A 23,457-nucleotide genomic window follows, 5' to 3' on the forward strand; every position below is an offset into this window, starting at 1 on the left:
GTTACCTTTTCAATGATTAAAGACCTTAGCAATATCTTCTTCCTTGGGAAAAGCTATTGCTTATCTGCAGCTCAATGTATAGGACATAGAACAGTACAATACTAGATGGGCTGTTCAGTCAATTGGTGCTAATCTTGATGCCAATTTTATATTAAATGTCTTCTTCTGTATATCATTCATACCCTTCCATTCTCTTCATATTCATGTGTCCATCTAGAAGCCTCTTAGACTCCACCAAACTGCCTGCCACCACTACTGCCCCTGCTCCCTCATGTCACTTTTATACATCTTCCTTCAAAATTTAAGAACATGCCTTCTGGAGTTTTAATATTTCTACCCATAGAAAAACATTCTGACTGTCTTTGTCCTCTTTCAGGTATCACCTCATCCTACAATGCACTAGGGAGAAAATCCTTAGTTGGCCTGACCTTTCCTTTTGCTCAAACACTCTAATCCAGGCAGCATCTTAGAAAACATTTTCTGCATTGTTTTCAGTCTCCACGTCCTTTCTGTAATGGGGCAACTAGAATTGACTATAGTTTTGTATAACTGCAAAAAGTTTTCTGTACTATTTTATTCAAAACCCCCATCAATGAAGGCAAACGTTCCATATGCCTTCTTTAACATGCTATCCACAACTGTAGCCATTTTCAGTGAACTATAGATTTGAGCCCCAAAATTCCTCCGTACCTCAATTCTATTAAGGGGCTTACCATTAACTATATATTTTCTTCTTTCTTTTGACCTCCCAAAGTGCAACACCTCACACTTGTTTAGATTAGCTCCACCTGCCATTTCTCTGCCCATATCTGTAACTGATTTATATCACATTGTATCTTCTGATACTCTTTTATACATTCAATAACTCCATCAATCTTGGCATCATCCATAAACATGCTAATCTACCAATCTACATATCCATCCAAATTACTGGTATATTTCACAAACATTAGAGGTCCCAACACCAATCTTTGTGGTCATGGACCTCTGGCCAGAATAACAGACTTCCATCCCTACGCTCTGTGTTGGTAAATATTCTGACTAAGTCCTGCAGATCTGCACATGCATCTTGGTTCCGAACCTCACAACTTACTACAAACTTGCCATTAACATGTAACATAATGACATGGGGATTTCCTTTAATTTTAACTATTCTGTTTTCATATTCTCTCTTTGCTGATCTCAGTTTCATTTTCACACTTATCTTACCATTTTTGAGTCATTATTGTTTATTACACTACCACTTCATTCTCTCACAAAACCTTTTCATTCCTGTAGCTTAACACATTTATTCGTCACACTTTGTCAACTTGTTTTTGTCTATCTTCCTTAGTCTGCTAATTCATATTCATATTCTAAGTTTTCTAACATTCATGCAATTTATTTTCCTTTCTTAGTTTGTTCTGGTGTCTATCACCATATCAAGGTACGTTGGTGCGGGTTTAGGGAACCATCATTCACTTGGAAGTGCTATTAGTCTGAAAATAATGGGTTAGTAAGGGTAGAGGACCATTTCATATGGATGAGTACTTACAGGCAATAGTCCATAGGACTTTTGGCCAATAAGTAATAAATATTTAGTCTAATTAGTTCATTAAATTTCTTTTTTTTTCAATATTGTATTAATTCTAGATCTGATCTCTAATCTGCTGCTTCATAAAAATGTCACAAAAAACAGCCTAATGACTAACAACAACACACACAAAATGCTGGTGGAACACAGCAGGCCAGGCAGCATCTACAGGGAGAAGCGTTGTCGACGTTTCCGGCCGAGACCCTTCGTCAGGATGAAGGGCAACAGCACTTCTCCCTATAGATGCTGCCTGGCCTGCTGTGTTCCATCAGCATTTTGTGTGTGTTGTTGTTTGAATTTCCAGCATCTGCAGATTTCCTCGTGTTTGCCTAATGACTAAAGTTACTTTTCACGCTTCCCTAACTATTGAGTTACTTGCTTCTAATAGATATAATTTTCCTATCCAATTTCATCCAGCCCCCACTAATGAGCAAATTATTTAAGTCTTCAGTGATTCCATTAAATTATTTTCTTCTATGACTGACAAACCTATTACACAAAGATTCCCCATTGAATGCAATATTTTGTATATCAACCAAGTCATGTTCCTGTAATGGTCCTTCACACCATTCCTGCATCTCTACCTTCTGCAAACTGATGGTGAGAAAAAGAGGAGTAGAGAAGATTAATTGAGATATAAGCAGAAGTAAGAGACAAGAGCAATGGGAAAGAATATGAATGATGGCAATAAGCAAGATGAAATTAGTTGAAAAGGGCAGTAGAGGAAGAAAGCTTTGATTTTAGGAGTAGAGTTTAAATTTGAACAGAGGGTTGAGAAGCAGAGAGGACACCCTGAGATATTCTTTTTTTTTTTGCAGGAATTTGTATATCTATTCATGATTTATTAGAAAATCATAAATATGTTGCCTTGGAATTGCAATCCATAGATTTTAATGAAAGGAAATTGCAGATAGTTCTCCTATGGTGTAATGCAATGAACAAGGTTTCAGCATATTTTAATGAGGTAGTATAATATCACTTCTTATAATGTGATAAACGTTAACAATAAAATTTCAAGTACTTGCGTACCGTTATTCACAAAATAACAATTAAAAGTTATAGTGTAAATTGTCCAGTAATCATTCCAAATTCAAGAGTTTGAGATTGTGTTTGAAGCTGCTACAAGTTCACTTGTTTAGAATCTACTTGTGTTTCACATCACAATTTATAATTTTGTCCAGTTCGGCTGCCTTAACCATCGGTAATATGCTACATTTCCTGTTCTTTTTTTTTTTGTCTTCTATTGAACAGGCAAATACACACCTAAATAAAACTTCAACGTGTTTCAGATAGCACTAAACAATGATATAATTAAATCACTTCTGACATTACAGAAGAATGTTAGTACTATTATGATTTTGTATCATGAATATGTTTGATCACAAACTTTATATTAAAGATGCGATTACAAAAAAAAACACAAAACAAAATGTGGAAATTAGAATCCTGAGTTATAAACATTGTATCACTGAAATCTAAAGCAAAGAAATTACATTCTTTGTGTATACAGTGTTTGTTAGTCCATAATTAGAAATACTTTTTGATTTTATGTGAATATCTTCATTAAAAAGATACTAATGCTACAAAAGTGAATTCACTATTATACCAGGAACAAGAAATTAATAAGTTACAAAACAATGCTTTTGAATAAATAGTAGAAGTTAACTGTAAAACTCTCTACAAGGTTGCTAATGCTAAAATTTTTTGAAAGGATAAATGGTCAAAGATCATTTCCACTAGTTAATTATTAATCAATAATAGGGTGTAAATACTTAAAGTTATTGGTAGAACAACAGTGAATGTTAAAGAATTACTTTCAGAGAAAGGATTATTAGAAAATGGGATGCTGTACCACAAGAAACTATTGAGGCAGTATACATCACAAAAGGAAGTGTTCAGCTAGGAATTTTACTAATATATGAGGAAATATGATTTGAATAATTTTAGTATTTATTCATATGCAGTGAATAAAGTGGCCTCCTTCTGTTCCGTAATTCCTATAACTCCACTGAAAGAGAAAAAAATACTACTGGGATATAACAAATGGCATATACCTTAAGAAAAAAATTATATATTTATTTTCACTATTGTATATATGTACACAGTACTGAGATATACAGGAAAACTTTGATGTTACTTACATTAAAAGCTTTTAGGCGTTCAGATTCTGCTCCATCTGATTCAATAATCTTCTCAACATCATCATGGTCATCTTGGTCATCATCATCTTCAATAATTCTACTCACAGTCAGATCTTCAGGGCCACCTCCTACACTTTCATTTCTAAGTGAATCATAACTGGAGTAGCTGTGTGCAGGTGACTGTATTGGAAAAAAAAAGAGACATACCACAGAATTAGCCTATATAATTAAATGCTTGACTAAAAAAAGTAAAAAATACCTTGATGGCTAAACAAAAATAAACATAATAGAATCAAGCTGGAACGCTATTTTAAATACACAAAGTCAATCTGTTTAATTTAAAAATGTCAGAACAGATAAACTTTTTATATAACCTTATATATAAAATATATCATTTTACATTGAACAGGAATACCCCAACTAGGGATCCAAAACTTGGTAATCAGAACCACAAAATTCAGCATTTAAATGATTGTCTACTTGGAATTTTAAGTAGGATCTGTCCGTTGTTAAATAGAAATATTCAAAACTAGGATACCAATATTTTTACAGTGTCATAGAGTTATAGTACTACAGCATGGAAACATGTCCTTCAACTCTTCTAGTCCATGCTGAACTATTATTCTGCCTGGTCCCATTCACCTATACCTGCATCATAACCGTCCATATCCCTATCAAAGACTCAAGATTTAAAGCACATTTATTATCAAAGAATGTCTAAGTGATACACCTTGAAATTTCTTTGCTTACAGGCAGCCACAAAGCAAGAAATCCGAATAACCTAATTAGAAAAAAACTGCGTGGGGAAAGAGAGAGGGAGAGGGAGAGAGAGAGAGAGAGAGAGAGAGAAAGAAACAAAAACCATTCAAACAACAGAAACAAGCCAACAGCATTCTGAGCCAGACTGAGTTCCAGGTCCACTCGCGGAGCAGCTGCGGTAGGCTCAAGCTTCAGTCCCAGGTTACCACAGCAGTGGGGCAAAACTGCACAGCAGCCAAATCAATTCACAGCCCCTGCACTACGGAGAAAGGAATGGACAGTCGTGGGAGAGTGAGCAAAATCAACCTAACCCTTTCCTCTTTTCTGGACACTCAGATTTCCAAACTATCAGTGCCAAGTGCTGGGTAGTGCCTCGCTCTAGGAGCCAGGCCCTGGCACCAGGATACACAGGGGCTGTCCATCCTGAAGCAGTGTTCAAGCTCCCTGGATCAGATCGGCGCTTGGAGTGATCCAACCTGGTGGACAGGCATCGAAGCCCTCCCACACAGACTCCCCTCGAAATCACTCACTCCATCTCTGGCAGCGATACAAACTCTATTTGCTACTCCAGCTTAAACACATAGCGTCACAGCTCATCCCCCGTATCAGCCATGCCTCCACCTGCCTCCTCGCTATCTGCAGTGATAGTTCACCACAATTTGCTTCAGAAAAGATGTTATAAGTAATGTTTTTAGTTGAATCTCTTTGCTGTTGCATGACTTTGATAGTGCCATCTTTAAATCATCATGTGCTTATCTAAATTTCTCTTGTTGCAACCAAACCTCATCCACCATGTCCGCTGGCATTTCATTCCACTCTCTCATCATCCATTGAGTAAAGAAGTTCACCCTCAGATTCCCCTTAAATATTTAATCTTTCTCCCTTAACCTCCAGTCTCACCCAACCTCAGTGGAGAATGTTATCTTGCATTAAACCCTATCCATACCTCTGTCAAATATCCTCTCATTCTCCTACATGCCAGAGTTTCAAGTCCTAACCTACTCAATCTTTCACTGCAACATATTTGTTAATCTTCTCCGTACTCTTTTAATCTTGGTGATGCCTTTCCTGTAGATAGCTGATCAGAACTAAACACAATACTCCAAATTTGGTCTTGTACTACTTCAAGATAACATCATAACTTCTGTACTCTGATCTATGAAGCCAAATGTGCCAACATCTCTCCTTAAGACTCTCCCTACCTGTAACAACACTTTTAAAGAATTTGTGGATCTGTATTCCCAGATTATTTTGTTCTACTGAACTCCTCAGTGCCCTGCCTTTCACTGCACATGTCCTACACTGGTTTGTCCTCCCAAAAATGCAGCAACTGTATTAAATTCCATCTGCCATTTCTTCCAGACCTCACTACAAGCTTTGATAGCCTTTCTTGCTGTCCACTGCACTCTAATTTTGGTATCATCTACAAATTTGCAGATCCAGTTTACCACATTATCATCAAGATCATTAATATAAGTGACCAACAATGGACCCAGAGTTCTATCCCATCTAGTTCTTTTATACTATGGGGGTCTTAGTCAATATGGGGTAAGTTGAAATCACCCATCACAATCTTATTTTTCTCTGCTATCTTTATACAAATGTGTTCCTCCAATTATGCCAGCTTGAGAAAGATCTGTAATCTAATTCCATTAATGCGGTCATCCTTTTCATATTCCTCACTTCCACACATACAGCCTCAGTAGACAAACTTTGAAGTCTTTGCAGATCAGAGCACTACTATGACATTTTCCCTGACTAGTAAAGCCATTCACCCCACTTTAATACCTTGCCCTCAATCGTGTCTAAAATAATGGAACCCTGGAACACTGAGCTGCCAGTCCTGCCACTCCCACAACCAAGTCTCAATAATGGCTGCCATATCATAATTCCATGTGCTGATCCATAATCGAAGCACATCTGCTTTACCTACAATATAATTGCATTGAAATGAACACAGCTCATAACATTTTTCCCACCATGGTCAACCTTTTGATTCCTGTCTTTGTATGTAAGCTTAACAAGTACATTTCTCCCAACCACTTCACTAGCTATCCTGACACTCTGCAACTCTAGTCTAAGACTCCTGGAGTAGTACTGGCTAACCTTCTCACAACGATATTGGCCCCTTCCAGTTCAGATGCAAATTGTCCCACTTGTACCAATCTCACCTTCCCTGTACTGATGCTGATGTAGACCACAACCTTTGGCTGCTCAACCTCCTTCTTGAGGATGCTATGAACGCAATCTACTATATTCCTCACCCTGATAACCTCAGATGCAATGCATCACCCAGGTAACTTACTCTTACCCATAGAACCTTCTTTCTGCTTTCCCAACCAACTCCCCTATCACTACTGCTTGGCTCTTCTCCCTCCTTGCCTTCTGAATCACAGAGCCAAACCCTGTGCCAGAGAACTAAGTGTTATGGCTTTCCTTTGCTAGATTATTCTTGCAATAGTAACCAAAACAATATACTTGTTATTGAGGGAAACAGCCACAGGAGTACCACTCTGGCTGCTTATCCCCTTTCCCTCCCCTGACAGTCACCCAGTTATCTGTGTCCTGAACCACAGGTGTAATTAGCTCTCTGCATCTCCTGAATGATCTGAAGGCCACCCAGCTCCAGCTCCGGTTCCCGAACAAGGTCTGTAAGAAGCTGCAGGTATAGTCATCAGAGATATTGAAGATGTCCCTATCTTCCCACATCCTGCAAGAGGAACACCTTCCAAGCTGTCACTCAATTGCTCTAACTGTGCAATAAGAAAGAAAGAAACAAACAAAATTACTAGAAACTTATCTTAGCCTCCACCTCTTCTCACCAAAATCTATTGAGCTAAACCTTCAGCTCTCTACTCTAACCCTGGGCAACTCCAACAATGGCTGCCTTACCTAAACCTAACTTTTTAATGGCCCTTGCTAAGTGTCTAACCACCTAAATGATCTCAAGCTCTACAAAATGTCCAACACACCACACTCACTTTCTAAATCTGGTGTATTGGATTTAGCAACTTTAAATATCAGTAATTTCATGAATCAGCCTGCTCTTAATCATTTGCCAGTGTTGAAAGAAGTTATGAAATAACTATCAAAAGGCATTGACTCATTACTAAACTGTTCATTAATGCTTGGTTTGAATTTTGCTAAGGTCAATCAGCTTCAGTCCTCAATATAACTTGAGCCAAGTTTAGAAAACTGAGCAGAATTCCATAAGGTTTGTGAGAGGAGCTGCCTTTGATAGCAACTTGATACCAGGAAGATCTAATAAGACAGAGGTCAATGTGGATCAGGTAAAACTCTCCAACAAATGGAATCATGATCAATGCACAAAGGAAGATAGTGATCACTTTCATCCTGGGACATCACTGGTAGCTTCAAGGCCGACCATCATGAGCTGCTTCAACAATGGCCTTCCCTTATTTTTAAATTAATGTCCATTGTTGCATTTGCAACTCCTCAGATGCTAAAGATGAATATATCTTAGAAATTTGGCTGAGAATTTGGAAGTTTAATTTGTACTGCATAGTCCATCAAAACTATGCAACTGATTCCCTTTGGAATTCAATAATAAAAGCATCATTGTTGACTAGAAATTTAACTGAACCACTCAACACAATTACCATGACTGCAATAGCAGATCACAGCCTGCCATTCTGTGATGTCTGGTTCACCTCCTGACTTTCCCAAAGCCTGTCCACTATCTACAAGATATTTGCAAGGAGCATGATAATATACTCTACACTTACATGAAAGGAGACAGCGGGAATAACACTCAAAATGCTCAATTGTTCACAGCAAAATAATCTCCCACAGTAATCATTCACTATCTCTTATTAAGGATATATATAACTGCAGTGTAATATTTACAAGATGCACTTTAGTGCTTTTTAAAGAATTCTTAAACAGCATCACCGAAACCTGAGATCTTTATCATTTAATAGGATTAATGAACAAGATGCATAGTAACACTGTTTCCTCTATATTATCCAATAGTCCAGACTATTATCTCAATTAAGGAATGTAGTTTTAAATAAATATATCAACTTAAGATGTGAAAGGGTTTCAGTAAGAAGAGGTACTTGAGAGAAAGCAACCATTCAACATTTCTGAGCTGCAGTAGAAATCTTGCTCCCAGAAATCAACAGTGAACAAAGGATGTGCTGTATTCACTGTTGTGGCTGGAAGGAAGCAATTGAAATTGGTACCTACATCAGTCCAAGAATAAGCCTTTCCATGTACCATTATGATAATAACTTCAGTGCCCAGGCATGGTTTGGTTTCACTGACAGTACTATGTGTAATCTACCAGCATATCTCAGTGTAAATGCCAATAAATTTCAGAATTCTGAATGTTGCATCAACGATATCGTGAAGGAGGAAGGTGAACAGCCAGAGGTTGTGGTACGTATTGGTAACAATGATGTAGGTAGGAAAAGGGAGGAGGTCCTGAAAACAGACTACAGGGAGTTAAGAAGGAAATTGAGAAGCAGGACATCAAAGGTATTAATCTCAGGCTTACTGCCTGTGCCATGTGATAGTGAGTATAGGAATAGAGTGAGGTGGAGGATGAATGTGTGGCTGAAGGATTTGTGCAGGAGCAGGGATTCTGATTTCTGGCTTATTGGGACCTCTTTTGGGGCAGGTGTGACCTGTACAAAAAGGACGGATTGCACTTGAATCCGAGGCGGACCAATATCCTGACAGGGACAGTTTGCCAAGGCTATTGGGGAGAGTTTAAACTAGAATTGCTGGGGGTGGGAACTGAACTGAAGAGACGGAGGAAGGGAGTGTTGGCTCACAAACAGACAAAATTTGGAGAGAGTGTGAGAGGGAGCATAGGCAGGTGATAGAGAAGGGATTTGCTCAGATTAAAGGTGAAATGAGTCTATTTTAATGCAAGAAACATCATGACAAAGTGGATGAGCTTAGAGCGTGGATCAGTACTTGGAGCTATGATGTTGAGGCCATTGTAGAGACTTGGATGGCTCAAGGGCAAGAATGGTTACTTAGGGTGCCAGTCTTTAGATGTTTCAGAAAGGACAGGGAAGGATGCAAAACAGGTGGGGGTGTGGCACTGCTGATCAGAGATAGTGTCACAGCTGCAAAAAAGGAAGAATTCATAGAGGGATTGTCTACTGAGTCTCTGCCGGTAGAAGTTAGAAACAGGAAGGGGTCAATGACTCTGCTGGGTGTTTTTTATAGACAGCCCAATAGTAACAGGGACATCGAGGAGCAGATAGGGAGACAGGTTCTGGAAAAGAGTAATAATAACAAGGATGTTGTGGTGGGAGATTTTGATTTCCCAAATATTGATTGGAATCTCCTGAGAGCAAAAGGTTTAAATGGGGTGCAGTTTGTTAGGTGTGTTCAGGAAGGTTTCCTGACACAACATGTAGAAAAGCCTACAAGAGAAGAGGCTGTACTTGATCTGGTATTGGGAAATGAACCTGGTCAGGTGTCAGGTCTGTCAGTGGGAGAGCATTTTGGAGACAGTAATCACAATTCTTTCTTTTTCAATCTTTTTATTAGTTTTTTTTTAAAAAAACAAAAAAAAACCTAACATAATATTATATTAAATAGGTTATGAATACAATAGATTTGAAATTAAATGAGTAACAAGATAACAATATCTTATTAAACTATCAGCAAAAAAGGATCATACAATAATCAATCTAATCTATATTGATTATACATGAAAAGATTAAAAATAATCATCAAAAGAAAAAAAAGTATAAAATATAAGAAAAAATGTATATTTAAGGAAATAATAAAAAAAAATAAACCTAAACTAACATGGGCAGTAATAATAGTTTATAAGTATATGATAGTGTCAAAAACTCCGGAACTCCATACCAGAACAAGAATAATAAGAGTAAAGGTCTGGAAGAAGTCAAATTAATTCATATGAAAGTGTTGAATGAACGGTCCCCAAGTTTCTTCAAATTTAATTGATGAATCAAAAATAGTACTTCTAATTTTTTCTAAACTTAAACAAGAAATAGTTTGAGAGAACCACTGAAATGTGGTAGGAGGATTTACTTCTTTCCAATTTTGTAATATAGATCTCCTGGCCATTAATGTTACAAAGGCAATCATTCGTCTAATTGAAGGGGAGAATCGACTATCATCTTCATTTGGTATACCAAAAATTGCAGTGATAAAATGAGGTTGTAAATCAATATTCCAAATTGAGGAACTGGTAGCAAATATGTCCTTCCAATAATTTTGTAAAGTAGGACATGACCAAAACATGTGGATCAATGAAGCCACATCTAAATGACATCTGTCACATTGAGGATTAACATGAGAATAAAACCGAGCAAGCTTATCTTTAGACATATGAGCTCTATGTACGACCTTAAATTGTATTAGAGCATGTTTAGCACATATAGAAGAAGAATTAACCATTTGTAAAATTTTTTCCCATTTTTCCGTTGAAATATTGTATTGAAGTTCTTTTTCCCATTCCTGTTTAATTCTACCTGATATCTCTGGTTGTATCTTCATAATCATATTATAAATAAGAGCCACTAATCTCTTCTGACAGGGATTTAAAGTAAAAATCATATCTGAAAAATCTATCAAAGTTGAATTAGGAAAGGATGGTAAAACTTTATACAAAAAGTTTCTAATTTGTAAATATCTAAAAAAATTAGATTTAGGTAATTTAGATTTGTTAGAAAGTTGATCAAAATACATCAAACTACCTTCAGAAAAAAGATCGAGAAAACATATTATACCTTTCCTTTTCCATATACTAAAAGCTTGATCTGTTAAAGAGGGTTTAAAGAAAAAATTAAGTAAGATAGGGCTATCAAGAACGAAGTTTTTTAGAGTAAAAAATTTACGAAATTGAAACCAAATTCGTAGTGTATGTTTGACAATAGGGTTAGATATCTGTTTATTAAGTTTAACTAAATCAACAGGGAGAGAAGAACCAAGAACAGAAAATAGAGAATATCCTTGTGTATCATTACATTCTAAATTTACCCACTGTGGGCACAATGGTAAATCTAAATCTAATTTCCAGTATAATAAATTCCGAATATTATTCGCCCAATAGTAAAATCTAAAATTGGGTAAAGCTAACCACCACCTTTTTTAGATTTCTGTAACTGTCTTTTACTTAATCTGGGGTTTTTATTTTGCCACACAAATGAGGAAATTTTTGAATCAATGCTATCAAAAAAAGACTTAGGAATAAAAGTTGGTAAGGCTTGAAATAAATATAAAAATTTCAGTAAAATCATCATTTTAACAGCATTGATCCGACCAACCAATGATAAGGATAAAGGAGACCATCTAGTAGTAAGTTGTTGAATTTGATGAAGCATAGGTAAAAAATTCAATCTGAATAAATCTTTATATTTCTTGGTAATTTTTATACCTAAATAAATAAAATTATCAGTAACAATTTTAAATGGTATCCTGTCATTCAGTAAAGTTTGTGCATTTAAAGGGAAGAGTTCACTCTTATCCAAATTTAACTTGTAACCAGAAAAACTACCAAATTGAACCAACAAGGATAGAATAGCGGGAATAGAATTATCAGGATCAGAAATATATAACAACAAGTCATCAGCATAGAGAGATAACTTGTATAATTTCTCATTATGGGTAATACCAAAAATATTAGGGGATTCATGAATAGCAATGGCGAAAGGTTCTAATGCAATATTAAATAATAAAGGACTTAAGGGACAACCTTGTCTTGTACCACGAGATAATTGAAAAAAAGAGGATCTATAATTATTCATAAGAACAGAAGCAACAGGTTTATAATATATTAATTTAATCCATGATATAAAATTAGAACTAAAATTAAGATTCTTCAAGGCATTAAATAAGTATGTCCATTCAACTCTATCAAAAGCTTTTTCAGCATCTAATGAAATAACACATTCTGGGGTTGTGGATGAGGAAGTGTAAATTATATTAATCAATTTTCTAACATTAAAAAAGGAATATCGGTTCCTAATGAAACCAGTTTGATCTCCTGAAATAATCTGTGATAGTACCTTTTCTAACCTAATAGCTAAAATTTTTGTAAGAATCTTAGAGTCTACATTTAGTAACGATATAGGGCGATAAGATGCACATAAAGTAGGATCTTTTTTAAGAATTAAAGGAATAATAGCTTCATAAAAAGACTGGGGTAGTCTCTTCTTAATAAATGCATCATTAAAGATTTCACATAACCAAGGGGAAAGCAAAGAAGAAAAAGTTTTAAAAAATTCTACAATATAACCATCAGGGCCAAGAGCTTTCCCTGAATTCATCGATGAAATAGCCTCTCCTACCTCAGCCATAGAAATAGGAGCATCAAATAAACTTCGATCTTCATCTGTCAGTTTGGGAATATTCAAATTGTTAAAAAAATTATCCATCATAGACAGATCACCATCAAATTCTGATTGATATAAAGATTTATAAAAATCTTGGAAAGTATTATTAATTTCTTTATGATCAGTAGTCAGATTACCGTCTTGTTTACGAATTTTAATAATTTGTCGCTTAGTAGAAATAGCTTTTAATTGATTAGCTAACAATTTACCAGTTCGATCACTATGAATATAAAATTGAGCCCTGGTCTTAATTAATTGATTCTCAATTGAAGAAGATAACAGTAAGCTATGTTCCATTTGCAGTTCAACTCTCTTCTTATAAAGTTCCTTGGTAGGAGTAGCGGAATAAATCTTATCAATTTCTTTAATTTTATCCACCAATAAAGCTATATCTAAATATCTTTGTTTTCTTTTACCAGCAGAATATGAGATAATTTGTCCACGAATAAAAGCCTTAAAAGAGTCCCAAAGTATTCCTCTGTTAATCTCTTGGGTATAGTTCGTTGAAAAAAATAAGTCAATTTGCTGTTTTATGAAGGTAATAAATTCTGGATCTTGAAGCAAAGTATCGTTGAGTCTCCAAGATCTAGTATTAATGAAAGAGTCCGAAATCTTGATAGATAACGTCAAAGGTGCATGATCCGAAATAGCAATAGAATCATATTTACAATCAATAACATCTGCTAATAAACGATGATCGATAAGAAAATAATCAATTCTAGAATAACTATGACATACATGTGAAAAAAACGAAAATTCTTTATCTTTAGGGTTCAAAAACCGCCATATTTCAGTAATTCCTGAATCAACCATAAAAGAGTTAATAAGTAAAGCTGATCTATTCGGAAGAGTTCGAATAGGTTTAGATCTATCCATCAAAGGATTCAAACAACAATTCAAATCTCCACCCATCATCAACATATATTCATTTAGATTAGGAAGGGAAGTAAATAAATGTTTAAAAAAATCAGGGCAGTCAAAATTTGGAGCGTAACTATTAACTAAAGCCACTTTTCGGTTAAAAAGTGAACCAGTAATCAACAAAAATCTGCCCTGTGGATCAGATATAATTTCATGATGTATAAACGAAATTGAGGGGTCTATAAAAATAGACACACCCCTAATTTTAGCAGTACAATTCGAATGAAATTGTTGACCCTTCCAGAACCTAAAAAAGTGTTGATTATCCTCCCTCCTAATATGGGTCTCCTGTACAAAGATAATATTAGCATTTAGTCTATGGAATACTTTGAATATTTTTTTACGTTTAATCGGATGATTTAAACCATTAGTATTCCAAGAAATAAAATTAACAGACTTATCCATCATGCTAATATTAATTGTATATATCATGAAAGGTTAAAAAAAACACATAACCCATAATTCAAATCAAAAATGATACAGGAGCAACCGGAGAACATGACACCTCACCAATATTAATAATTTGAAGTCGGCCCATGAACTAAAAGCAAAAAAATAAAAAGCAAAAGCGTTTATTAATTTAAAAGCGTTTATTAACTTGAAAAATTAATTTGTGAAAAAGTACGTACAATTGAAGTGCTGGAGAAGAAGGTACATTTGACTGCTAAAACAATAGATCAGTATAAGTTTAAAATTACTGATCTCGAAAACCGATCTCGCAGACAGAATTTGCGAATCATCGGGTTCCCCGAAAAAGTTGAGTCCGGTGATTTAACTGAATTTTTCTCTAAATTATTGTGGGAAATTTTCGGTGGTGAAGGTTTGCATACTAAACCTGTTATCGACCGCGCTCACAGAGTTGCGAGATTTTCGGCTGCGAGTGGCAAACCATGAGCTGTGATTGTTCGCCTTCATTATCCTCGGGAGAAAGAGCTTTTAATTCGATTAGCTCGTAAAAAAGGTATGATTTCTCACAATAGCAACACATTTCGAATTGTTGAAGATTATTCATTCGCAGTAATCACAATTCTATCTCCTTTACCATAGCATTGGAGAGGGGTACAAACAGACAAGTTAGGAAAACATTTAATTGAATTAAGGGGAAATATGTAACTATCAGGCAGGAACTTGGAAGCATAAATTGGAAACAGATGTTCTCAGAGAAATGTACGGGAGAAATGTAGAAAATGTTCAGGGGATATTTGCATGGCGTCCTGCACATTCCAATGAGACAGGAAAGGAATAGTAGGGTAATGGAACCATGGTGTACAAAGGCTGTTGAAAATCTAGTCAAGAAGAAAATAGATTACGAAAGGTTCAAAAAAATTAGGTAATGATAGAGATCAAGAAGATGATGAGGCTAGCAGGAAGGAGCTTAAGCATGAAATTAGGAGAGCCAGAAGGAGCCATGAGAGAGCCTTGACAAGCAGGATTAAGGAAAACTCCAAGACATTCTACAAGTGTGTGAAGAGCAAGAGGATAAGATGTGAGAGAATAGGACCAATCAGGAGCGACAATGGAAAAGTGTGCATGGAACTAGAGGAGATAGCAGAGGTACTTAATGAATACTTTGCTTCAGTATTCACTACTGAAAAGGATCTTGGCAATTATAGGGATGACATACAGCAGTTTGAAAAGCTTGAGCATATAGACATCAAGAAAGAGGATGTGTTGAAGCTTTTGGAAAGTCTCCAGGACCAGATGAGATGTACCCCAGGCTACTATGAGAGGCGACTGAGGAGATTCTGAGCCTCTGGCAATGATCGTAGAATCATCAATGGGGATGGGAGAAGTTCTGCAAGATTGGAGGGTTGCAGATGTTGTTCCCTTATTCAAGCAAGGGAGTAGAGATAGCCCAGGAAGTATTATTTCAGTGGTTGGAAAATTGATGGAAAAGATCCTAAGAGGCATGGATTTCAGCAAGGCATTTGATAAGGTACCCCATGCAAGGTTTATTCAGAAAGAAAAGAAACATATAATCCAAGGGGATCTTGCTTTTTGGATCCAGAATTGGCTTGCCCACAGAAGGCAAAGAGTGGTTGCAGACAGGTCATATTCTGCATGGAGGTAGGTGACCAGTGATGTTACTCAGGGATCTGTTCTGGGGTCCCTTTGTGATTTTTATAAATGACCTGGATGAGGAAGTGGAGGGGTGGGTTAGTAAATTTGCTGATGACACAAAGGTGTTGTGGATTGTGAGGAGGGCTGACAGAGATTACAGTGGGCCATCGAAAGGATGCAAAACTGGGCTGAGAGGGGACAGATGGAGTTCAACCCAGATAAGTGTGAGGTGGTTCATTTTGGTAGGTCAAATATGATGGCAGAATATAGTATTAATGGTAAGACTCATGGCAGTGTGGAGGATCAGAGGGATCTTGGGGTCTGAGTCCACAGGTTGCTCAAAGTAGCTGCCCAGGTTGACTCTGTGGTTAAGAAGGTATATGGTGCATTGGCCTTCATCAACTGCGGGATTGAGTTTAAGAGCAGAGAGGTAATGTTACAGCTATATAGGACCCTGGTCTTGGAGTACTGTGCTCAGTTCTGGTCACCTCACTACAGGAAGGATGTGGAAACTATAGAAAGGGTGTCGGGGAGATTTATAAGGATGTTGCCTTGATTGGGGAGCATGCCTTATGAGAACAGGTTGAGAGAACTTGGCCTTTTCTCTTTGAAGTGGTGCAGGATGAGAGGTGACCTGTTAGAGATATATAAGATGATGAGAGACATTGGTTGTGTGGATTGTTAGAGGCTTTTTCCCTGGGCTGAAATGTCTTACATGAGAGAGCACTGTTTTAAGGTGCTTGGAAGTAGGTATAGAGGAGATGTCAGGGTTATGCTTTTTTATGCAGAGAATGGTGAGTGCGTAGAATGGGCTGCCGGCAATGGTGGTGGAGGCAGATATGATAGGGTCTTTTAAGAGACTCCTGGATAGGTGGAGCTCAGAAAAATACAGGGCTATGGGTAATCCTAGGTAATTTCTAAAGTAAATACATGTGGGCCGAAGGGCCTGTATTGTGGTGTAGGTTTTCTATGTTTATATGATTCCCACTTTGATACAGAATTCCTGAACTTACCAACTGAGCTTAACCTGCGATATCCTGGCTCCACTTCTCAGCTGAACATTCCATGCAGTCAATGATAGAACAGGAGTTTACACATAATCCCTGGCATTTACATTGGGGAATTTGCTCTCAGGTCCTGTGCCAGGATAGACCCATTATCTTAAATGACGACTGCAGGGCTATAGGGAAGTCAGGGAAGATTAGAATAAATTAAATTATTTATAATTATTTGTCTTTTTATGTGATTATGTATCATATTTAATTTTATTGTTATTGTATCTTTCATGTTTTTAAATGGTTTAGAATGTTAGAGCTATACAGAAACACAGAAAACTTTTACAGCTAATCTGAGCGTAAGATTTTATCAGGTTTTGGGGACTTAAAAAGAAACGTCATGAGCAAAGCTGGTCCAATCAGCTCAAATGCGTCAGTTATGTCACAGGGGATCCTGCTGCTACTCAAAGCCTCATTGCTCGAGGGTAGCCATCGCCAGAAAGACTTGCAATCAGGATCTGGGGAAGTTGGGGAAATGGGAAGCATGAGTAGTTAATACAGAGAAAAGGCATCACTAAGGAAAATCTGGGCTAATCAATTCTGACAGATTACAGCTACACAATCTGCAAATTGCTACAGTAAAGCTAATTAAGGCAATACATTCTTTTGACAGCAACAACATTAAAAAATATTGTTTAAAGAAGTTACTGCATGAAAGTAATGAAGAACTGCTTAAACCTACAGGACAATAATGAATAATTAATGTGTTGATGGAAAAACATAGTCCACAATACGATTTCTAGCTAAGAGGAGCAAGGATTTTGCACATCTATTCCAAAGCAAAGAACAATACAAACACAACCTGACCATGACAATCTCCATCTTATCTGTGCCCTCTGGTCCTAGAACTCCCACTGTTGGAAACATTCTCTCTACATCCACTCTATCTGTACCAGCATTGTTCTGATGAAAATTCTCTGAACTCACCCCAATATCAGCACATCCTTTCTTAGAGAAGGGTACGAAAACTGCTCACAGTGCTCCAAGTGAGGTATAAACCCTCAGACTTACATCTTTGCTTTTATATTCTAGTCCTTGTGAAATGAATGCTAACATTACATTTGACCTCCTTACCACCACCTCAACCTGCATGTTAAACTTCAGGGATCCTGTATGAGGACACCCAAGACACTTAGCACCTTGGATTTTTGAATTTTCTGCCCTTTTCGAAAATAGTCTGCACTTTTGTTCCTCCTACCAAAGTGCTTGGCCATACACTTCCCAACATTGTATACCATCTGCCACTTCTTTGCCCATTCTCCTTATCTGTCTCAGTCCTTCTACGGTCTTCCTCAACCCTACCTGGCTCTCCACATATCTTCAAATAGTCCACAAAATTGGTCACAAAGACATCAATTCCATTAGTCAAATCATTGAGATATAACGTCAAAAGAAGTGATCGCAACACCAACCCTTGCAGAACACCATTAGTCACTGGTAGCCAACCAGAAAAGTCTCCATTTATTCTCACTCTTTGCTTCCTGCCCATCAGCCAATCCTCTTTCAATGCTAGTATCCTTCCTGTATTATCATTGGCTCTCATCTTCTTAAACAGTCTTGTGTGGCACCTTGTCAAAGGTCTTCTGAAAGACCAAGTACACAGCAGCCACCAATTCTCCTTTATCATGTTTATTTCCTCAAAGAATTCCAACAGATTTCTTCTAGCAAGATTTCCCCATGCTGTCTTTGGCCTATCTTACCATGTGCTTCCAATGTATCCTGTGAGTTCATCCTTAACAATCGATTCCAACATCCTCCCAACCACTGAGGTCAGCACCTCTGCTCCGTCCATCACAACAGACAGAATCTCCTGGTTGCCACCCACTTCAACTCTGCTTCACATTCCCGTTCAGATATGTCCATACGTGGCCTCCTCTATAGCCATGATGAGGCCAAACTCAGGTTGGAGGAACAACACCTCATATACTGTCTGGGTAGTCTCAAGCCCTTTGGTATGAACATTGAATTCTCCAACTTCCGGTAATTCTCTCCCTCTCCCTACCCCCATCCCACTTTCACTCTGCCTCCTCTTCCAGCTGACTATCACCTCACTCATGATTCTGCCTTCTTCTACAACCCATAGTGCTTTCCCCTTACGTTCCTTCTTCACCTCTCCTGCCTATCCCCTCCCTACTTCCCCTCCTCCACTCCTTGATCTTTCCTCTGATTGGTATTTCAACTGGCACCTTCCCCCCTCCACCCACCTTCTTTATAGGGCCCCTGCTCCTTCCTTCTTCAGTCCTGACGAAGGGTCTCGGCCTGAAACATTGACTGCTCGTTTCCACGGATGCTACCCAACCTGCTGAGTTCCTCCAGCTTGTTGTATGTGTTGGCTTATAATTTCTTATCTTCTGTCTCCCTCTGTTCTTGATGAGCGGAGTGACATTTTCAATTTTCCAGTGGTCTGGAACCATGCCAGAATCTACTGATTCTTGAAAGATCTTTACCAAGGCCTTTACAATCTCCCCAGCTACCTCTTTCAGAACTTGGGGGTGGGGGGGGGGGGTAGTCTATCTGTTCTGAGTGACTTATCCACCATCAGACCTTTCAACTTCCCAAGCACCTTCTCCCTAGTAATAGCAATTGCACTAATTTCTGCCTGCTGATACTCTCAAAACTTCCAGAATACTGCTAGTGTTTTCCCATGGTGAAGACGTATGCAAAATAATTATTTAGTTCATCCACCATTACCTTGTCCCCCATTACTACCACTCCGGCATCATTTTCTAGTAGTCCAACATCTCCTCTCGACTCAGAATCAGAATCAGGTTTATTTTCACTGGCATGTGACATGAAATTGGTTAACTTAGCAGCAGCAGTTCAATGCAATACATAATGTAGAAGAAAAAAACATAAAATAATAATAATAAATAAATAACTAAATATGTATATTGAACAGATTAGAAATTGTGCAAATAACAAAAATACTATATATTTAAAAAATGAGGTAGTGTCCAAGGGTTCAATGTCCATTTAGGAATCGGATGGCAGAGGGGAAGAAGCTGTTCCTGAATCGCAGAGTGTGTGCCTTCAAAGGCTTCTGTTCCTCCTACCCAACAGCAATAGCAAGAAAAGGGCATGTCCTGGGTGCTGGAGGTCCTTAATAATGGACACTGACTTTCTAAGACAACACTCCTTGAAGATGTCCGGAGTACTTTCTAGGCTAGTACCCAAGATGGTGCAGATTAAATTTACAACCCTCTGCAGCTTCTTTCGGTATTATGCAGTAGCCACCCTTCCCATACCAGACAGTGATCTCTTTTACTATTTACATATTTGAAAAAATCTTCGTTACCCTCTTTAATATTATTTTCTACCTTACCTTCATATTTTCTCTCATTTTGGCTTTTTTAGTTGCCTACTGTTTATTGGTTTTAAAAAACTTCCTAATCCTCTAACTTCCCACTAATTCCTGTTCTATTATATTCCCCCTCTTTTGCTTTTATGTTGGCTTGAAATCCCATCGTCAGCCATGGTTGCCTCATCATGCCTTTAGAATACTTCTTCATTTTTTGTATGTATTCACCCCGTGTCTTTTGAATTGCCCCCAGAAACTCCAGCCATTGCTATTCAGCCCTTGTCCCTGCTAGTAGTTGTTCTTCTCTATGCCTTGTGGCACATCGGGTGACAACCTTGCAATTCTTTAGCATTTGTCCGTTTTTACAAAACTGAGCTACTAGCTCAATGCTCAACCTAGTATGGATGGAAAGCATGCAAACAGGCAGCCAGATTTGAACCTGGGACCACTCACCTCGAGGTCCAGAGCAGATGCTAATACACCAGCGATCAGCTATCTCCTCTCTCATGCCCCTATAATTTCCTTAACTCCACCGTAATACTGACACAGCTGACTTTAACTTCTCCCTCTCTCAAATAACAAGGTGAAGTCTATCATATTATATACACTGTTTCCTAAGGGTTCCTTTATCTTAAGCTCCCTCATCAAATTTTGTTTATTACACAATACCCAATCCAGAATTACTATTTTCCTGGTGGGCTAAACCACAATCTGCTCAAAAAAGCCATCTTGTAGGCATTCTCCCTTTTCGGATCCAGCACCAACTTGATTTTCCCAATCTACCTGTATATTGAAATCCCCCACGGCAATTGTAACACTGCACTTCGAGCATGCTTTTTCTATTTCCCATTGTAATTTGTTGCCCACATTCTGGCTACTGTTTGGAGGCCTGTATATAATTCCCATCAGGGTCTTATTACACTTGCAATTTCTTAACTACTCACAAGGATTCTACACCTTTCAATCCTATGTCACCTCTTTCTAAGGATTTGATTTCAATTTTTTTATTAGATACACCTGTACACTTGCTCATTAATGCATATATCTAGTCAGCCAATCATATGACAGGAAGTGGTTCAGAGTTGTTCAAACATCACAGGTGTAGAGGGTACATCCAAGACCTTCTCTAAACAGCAACATTTGCGGTACTTTGACTTCTCAGAGGAAGCTGTTACTGAGTTATGGCATGTATTGGGCGTCAGATTGAACTGATAATGGAGTACACTTGAATACTTCGGCCCTTAAAATTTACATTACATAGGATCATAGAGAGTCACAGAGAGACACAGCATGGAAGCAGAGACTTCAGCCCACTGAGACTGTACTGGCAATCAGGCACCCATCTATGCTAATTCTCTACACTAATTCCATTTCATTCTCTCGAGATCCCTATCAAGAGTGTACCATTCACGTGTATGTTAACAACCATTTATAGTGGTCAATTAGCCTATCAACCTACTTGTCTTTGAGATGTGGGAGAAAATCAGAGGAACCCAATGAAACCCATGGGGTCATAGGGAGAATGTGCAAACTCCATACAGATGCACTGGAGGTCAAAGTTAAACCCATGTCACAGGAGCTGCGAGACAGAAGCTCCATCAGCTGTGTAACTGAGCATCACCCTTCCCCTGCACTCTGCTTCAAAACAGATTATTTGATGGAGTAATACAAGCCGGTCAGTAAGATAATCCTCTACAAATCAGTGACATTTCCTGTTTTATTGCTACGTCTATGCAACTACATATCAATTAAATAAAAACATGCAAGATGGAGTTGGAGAGAGAGAATGCATAGAGAACATCAATATGTAGGGCTAAGGAGAGTCATTGCTCCAAAAGAAATAGATCCAGGCATTACACTTCCTCCTTCCTTAAGTTAACGCAACATAAACTGTTTATGTACAAAACATTCAACTTCCTTCTCTCAAACCATATTCTGAATAAACATGCTTCCACAATAACAGTCCATATCTAACTTCACTGTTGTAATGATTTAATTTTTTGGGTGGTGCTCTGTTTCTTTCAGAATCATGCCTCTGGACCTGTGGAGTAGCATTAGGTTTGGCAGGTGTCTTGTCAGAGGCAATATTCTCAGTTGCCAGTGTCAGGTTACTGTCAGTGAGATGATCATCAGTCTGGTGGCTGTAGTGTGTCTGTCTAGTTGGATACAGTTGACTCAGGTGAGCATCCAGTATCTGGTCCACATGGCGTCTCCATGTCTGATCTACAACATCCAGTGTGCACATCAGTGGTCTAATTCTTGTAACTATCCAACCAAGTGTCCACTTGTCTTCTCAATAATCACCTGCTAGGGCTTCCCATCCAACCTCAAAGCTCCTTACTACTTCACTTCGTAACTGGCTGAAATGTATATTCTGTACTTGTGAGATCTCAGATTTCTGTTCATGAACAGCATTGCAAGTGTTTGGTTTGTCATTGCATGAACAGAGTTCCAACGCACAACAAGGACGTGTGTAATGAAATTTCCTCCTTGTCCACTGCTTTAATGAACTTGAATGTTTGGATAAATCTTTCAGCTAACCCATTTGTTGCTGGGTGGTGAGGAGCCGACTTGAAATGTCTGATGCAATTTTGCTTCATGAACAGCCTGAATTCTTCTGATATGTACTGTGGACCGTTGACACTCACAATTTGTTCTGGTAATCCAATTCTGGCAAAGATAGTCCCCAGAGTGGAAACAGTCTTTGCTGAGATAATTAACTTAATTGTTATAACCTCAGACCACTTTGAATGAGCATCCACAGCAATCAGGAACATGGAGTCCATGACTGGCCCCGCAAAATCAATATGTACTCTTTGCCATGGTGGTGACAGCCACTCCCATGGTTGTAATGGTGCCCGTGGCAGTGCATTTTGAACTTTTTTTCATCCTGAACTGCTTTTGGCCAAGTTGTCAATCTTTTTATCTATTCCTTTCTCAAACACCTTCTCATTAGCATCAAGCAGCTGTGCCCATCTCTGGTTAGTGCTACCATTTGGGCTGGCATTGGCTGTTGATGCTACACTGAGAGCTTTGACTGAGTGGCAGTCTAGTTAGATTTTTCTCAACCATTCACGTCTGAAAAGCACTGGCACCACTTTTCAATAGACAAAGTTCTAACTGCTGTGTTTGGCCTCTATACACCACATTCACTTTGTTTGCCTTTGGGGGGACACTTTTTCCTGGCATAGGTCTTTAGTGTCATGAGGCCTTCTCTAATGGTAGCTTAGAAAACAGTCTGTTGTATTCAGCTTCTGAAATTATAGGCAAAGCTGACCCTGCATCCAGTTCCTTTTTCAGTTTT

At 38.0% G+C, this 23,457-nt stretch overlaps 1 protein-coding gene across 3 annotated transcripts in view; it reads right to left on the minus strand.

The window, feature by feature from the left end:
- LOC132399690 (nucleolar protein 4-like) overlaps positions 1 to 23,457 on the minus strand; it is a 305,251-nt gene that overhangs the window by 47,994 nt on the left and 233,800 nt on the right. For all 3 annotated transcript variants that reach the window (XM_059980370.1, XM_059980352.1, XM_059980361.1), the window contains exon 7: positions 3,715 to 3,894. In XM_059980370.1, the coding sequence (XP_059836353.1) occupies positions 3,715 to 3,894 (180 nt within the window). The remainder of the gene's footprint in view (positions 1 to 3,714; positions 3,895 to 23,457) is intronic.

This window comes from Hypanus sabinus, chromosome 1, assembly GCF_030144855.1.
Source record: "Hypanus sabinus isolate sHypSab1 chromosome 1, sHypSab1.hap1, whole genome shotgun sequence".
NCBI classification, from domain to species: domain Eukaryota; kingdom Metazoa; phylum Chordata; class Chondrichthyes; order Myliobatiformes; family Dasyatidae; genus Hypanus; species Hypanus sabinus.